At 31.8% G+C, this 4,196-nt stretch overlaps 1 protein-coding gene across 1 annotated transcript; it reads right to left on the reverse strand.

The window, feature by feature from the left end:
• Window positions 1–201: 201 nt before the first annotated feature.
• On the reverse strand, window positions 202–2,727 carry LOC107797031 (S-type anion channel SLAH1-like). The gene is made up of 2 exons (XM_016619866.2): window positions 1,817–2,727; window positions 202–714 (listed from the first exon to the last, which is right to left on the reverse strand). Exons 1-2 carry the CDS (start codon window positions 2,657–2,659, stop codon window positions 451–453), a joined length of 1,107 nt encoding a protein of 368 aa, XP_016475352.1. The 5' UTR covers window positions 2,660–2,727; the 3' UTR covers window positions 202–450.
• Between the last annotated feature and the right edge of the window lie 1,469 nt (window positions 2,728–4,196).

The following is a 4,196-nucleotide window of genomic DNA, read 5'->3' on the forward strand; positions in this document are numbered from 1 at the left end:
GAAAATTTATCACATAAATTGGATGGTGAGAGCATATAATTATATACAACTTAAGGCTCATTTATATGCACGCATTTGTGGTTTCATATTGAAGGCAAGTTGTGTCCGCCATCAATTTTCTTTATTCTTAGTTTTGAATTATTTTTATTTTTTTAATTGTAAAACTTGTCTCAATTTGCCTAACAATATCAAGCAAAAACATAAAAAAAAAAACTAGTCTCATATATGTTACTAGGGTTATAGTATTTAATTTACAGAGTCTACAGAATCTTGAAATTAAACAATAAAGAAAAACCAAATGAGGAATTACAATAATAATAGCACTAGGCATTGTCATAATTATTTCTTGAAATTGTTGAAGCCCTTTGTGTCTGTATTAATTTCTGACCGAACAGAATCGCCATAGCCAATTTTCTCCATTTTTGATAGAAGATGCTATCTTTGATACGACTAATTACGTTTAGTGAAGTTTAAATAGCGATCATTATCAGCCAAAAGCATGTCAAGATTGAGAGCAGTGGAAACTGTCAAACCAACAAAAACAAGAACTGAAAGGGCTGAGAGAAGCAGCATAAGTCCAGCAGAAACAGGACCTTTCACTTGATGTGCATATTGTGCAGAGGCTAAGGCTAGGAATGTGAGAGGAAATGAGTAAGCCCACCATGCAACATTGAACTTTCTCATTGATTTCTTGAATAGTGCTGGCCTACAAACCTATATCACATCAACAAGAAAAGTCATTAGATATGTATTGTATGTAAGCAGTAACATATTCAGAATTTTAAGTTTATGGGTTTGCGATTCTATTCTTTTTGCGTTATCGGGTTCTAAATAAATATCTAATGAAAAGACAAATATAGGGTTCAGACCGAAGTTATATAGTTCGCCAGAATACGTAACCTATGGATGCCTTTGTATGTAGGATTTCCTCATTCCATTAGCATATTAAGATCAACTAAATTTTGAAAGAAGAGGTAATTTAATACTATAAATCAGTTATAGATAGATGTAAAAATATGGCTAGTTTCAGCCGATTATAGTGATGTAAAATTTCATTACATTGTTAGTAGATACTCCTTCCAATTTATGTGAGGATGCTTGACTCAGCACGAAGTTTAAAGTCAAATTGTTATTAAATACAGAAAGATATCATTCTTTTTGGGACTAACTAAAAAGGAAAGAGTATCATATATATAAATTGAGACAAAAGGAGTACTACTATTTAAATCAGAGAAGAAAATCTTTTCAATTGATATCTAATGTCCATCAAGATCAAGCATAAGCAATATGATCAATAACTCATTAGCAGTTTGGTTAATTAGCATGAACAGTCAACACATTTAGAGGAAATGTAATCAAATTGCATACTGCTTGACAAAAAGAAGTTTTGAAGAAATGTATATATATGAAGGCCAACATGAAAATATTTTATACTCCCTGTCCTATTATGCGAAGCACTTTGATCGTATCACGAAGTTTAAGAAAGAAAGAAAGATTTTTGGAACTTCTGATCTAAAATATTTACATGGCTATAAATCATCTCATGAATGATAAAATGAAAAGTTTATAGTTCATTATAATTTCTAAATATAAAAATTACTGTTTTTTAGACAGACTAATAATGAAAGTGCATGCATCACATAAATTGAGACAAAGGAAATACTATGATTCTCATCCTCATTTTGTTTTTAAGTACTATGTACAAGACTATATATAATGTGAATAAGACTAGTACTAGATATGTCCCTAACTGTAATATAATGCATATATAGTATATTTTGAAGTTAATAAAAACCCAAAGAAGATGATAACTTACCAAAGAAGTGAAGAGAAATAGTGAGAGAAAAAAGAGCATTCTGCATGACATATCAAAATTCCCAGAAATAGAAGCCCAAGCTAAGCTAGCCATACTAGGAGCAGCCACAAACAAAAAGAAAGAAGGTCTAAGCATAGCAGGTAGGTTATTACTACCAGATAATCTTTGATAAAGTGTAATAAACACTACCAAATAATGTGTTAACCCTAATGTAAATATACAAACAGCACTCTCTTTCCATTCCTTTTTACTTGCAACCCAAGCACCAGTCAAATTTCCCAACACAGAAAGTTGGCTAGTTGGATTTGCAACCATTGATAAAAACCTTTTCTCAGTAGTAAACCATTGTCCATATATTTTCACATCAAGAATCCCAACCGGAACGACGAAAATCCACCAAAAAACTTGGCAAGAACCAACATGTGGAATACTAAATGGTGCTGATTGGAGTAATAAAAGCCAAGAAATCCAAGGAGCAAAGAGATAGTTTACACCAACAGGATGTAAAAACTCTGATTTAACTAATGAGAAGTGAAAAATGCACCTTAAAATGTAAAGAAAAGAGAGGATGAGAAGGGTACAAAGGGAAATCCACCATAGTAAGAGGAAAGTAGTTGAAGGGAGAGTATGAAATAAGTGGTGAAGAGTTTGTGATTTATCTAAATGTTCAATTAGAACTTTCCATAACAAGGCTTGACCACCTAAAGATAGGCTTATTCTGAAATAGCCTGCATGTAGTTTAGTCAAAAGAGAAGCAGAAGATGATTTCTTGGCAACATTTGATTTCATAGTATCATCACTTATTGTGACTTTGATTGTTGATTCAAAAACTTCTTCCCCCATTGAAATATTGGATATGTAAATTAAATTACCAAATGTAGTTCTTGCTTAGTGCTGAATGTTAGGAGAATATGGTGTACATTTGCAGAACTTAATTTAGGGCTATATATACTAACTTAAAGAGTAAAAAAGTGCACACTCATATAATCCAAGATTAGTAAAATTAAAGCAAGATATAGTGTGGGATCAGTCATGATCATTTGTGGTATATAAAGTAAACTTCCTTTGTTAGGTCACTTAGGTGTATCCTTTTAATTTAGTTGTAAAAAAACTTATAAAATACACTTGAGGAATTAAAGTTGCGTTCATTTTCAAATGGAAGTCTTAAACTAAATTATTCATATTTTTATCCATTATGTGTATTTGTTGTTTTTCTTTTAAAATGTCACAACCCAAAATCTCATCTCAGGTGTCGTGATGACACTTAGTCTCTAAGACTAGGTAAGTCGATTTCAATTTCATTTCAAGACATTTTTTTTCAATAGATAATCGAACCCCACAACGAAAATAATTATAACAATCTCCCGAGACTGGTAATACTGAGTCACGAACTCTAACTGAATACATGTAATGATCTCAAGGATCGAATGTACAATACTGTTTGAATAAGAGTCTGATATCTCTAATACATGGCTCTGCACAAAAATGTATAGAAGTGTAGTATGAGTACACTACATTCGGTACCCAGTAAGTATCAAGACTAATCTCAGTGGAGTAGTGACGAGGTACAATCACCCGCTAGTCTAATAACATGTGCAATATAGAATACAAAAATAATGGAAAATTAATGACAGTGATAGCAACAACAATCAACTAGTGATGTAAACAGCAAGACAACAAGAACATCATAATTATTACTCAAACGAATAAGAAATACAAGTACAACCAATTAAACAAGTCCTTCAATTATAAATCTTTCACATATAATTCTTTCGAATAAATATCCTTTGAATATAAAACTCTTTCAAATAAAAATCTTGCAAATATACTCCTTTCAAATAAATATCTTTTGAATATAGAACTCTTTCAAATAAATATCTTTCGAATATACTTCTTTCAAATAAATATCTTTTGAATATAATTCTTTCGAATAAAAGTCACTTTGTGACACCTCGTTTCATAATTATAAGATACGGGTCTCAGCCCACTTTCATATTTTCACTGCACCTCGTGCCCATATTTCTGTCAACACCGCACGGACAACTCACGTGCCAATAATAAAAATTATTATATTTTTCCGGCACCTCGTTCCCACATTTCATATCACATCTGCATGGATAGTTCACGTGCCAATAATATAAATCACCCGGCAATAGCCACATGCTCACAATTTCAACATGAATAAGATTATTATCTAGTTTACCGAAATAACAAGACAAGTTGCACAAAAGATAAAATAAATCACAACATCATGTTGGGACCAAACACACTCACGCAAGTATACGTGGTCGTCAAGTAATAGAGTAGTGAATAGAGTATCGTTCCCACGAGGACTTATGATTAACTTTTGACTAATTCAAACTCAAATAGCTTATCAATT

Source organism: Nicotiana tabacum, chromosome 14 (genome assembly GCF_000715075.1).
Source record: "Nicotiana tabacum cultivar K326 chromosome 14, ASM71507v2, whole genome shotgun sequence".
Classification (NCBI taxonomy): domain Eukaryota; kingdom Viridiplantae; phylum Streptophyta; class Magnoliopsida; order Solanales; family Solanaceae; genus Nicotiana; species Nicotiana tabacum.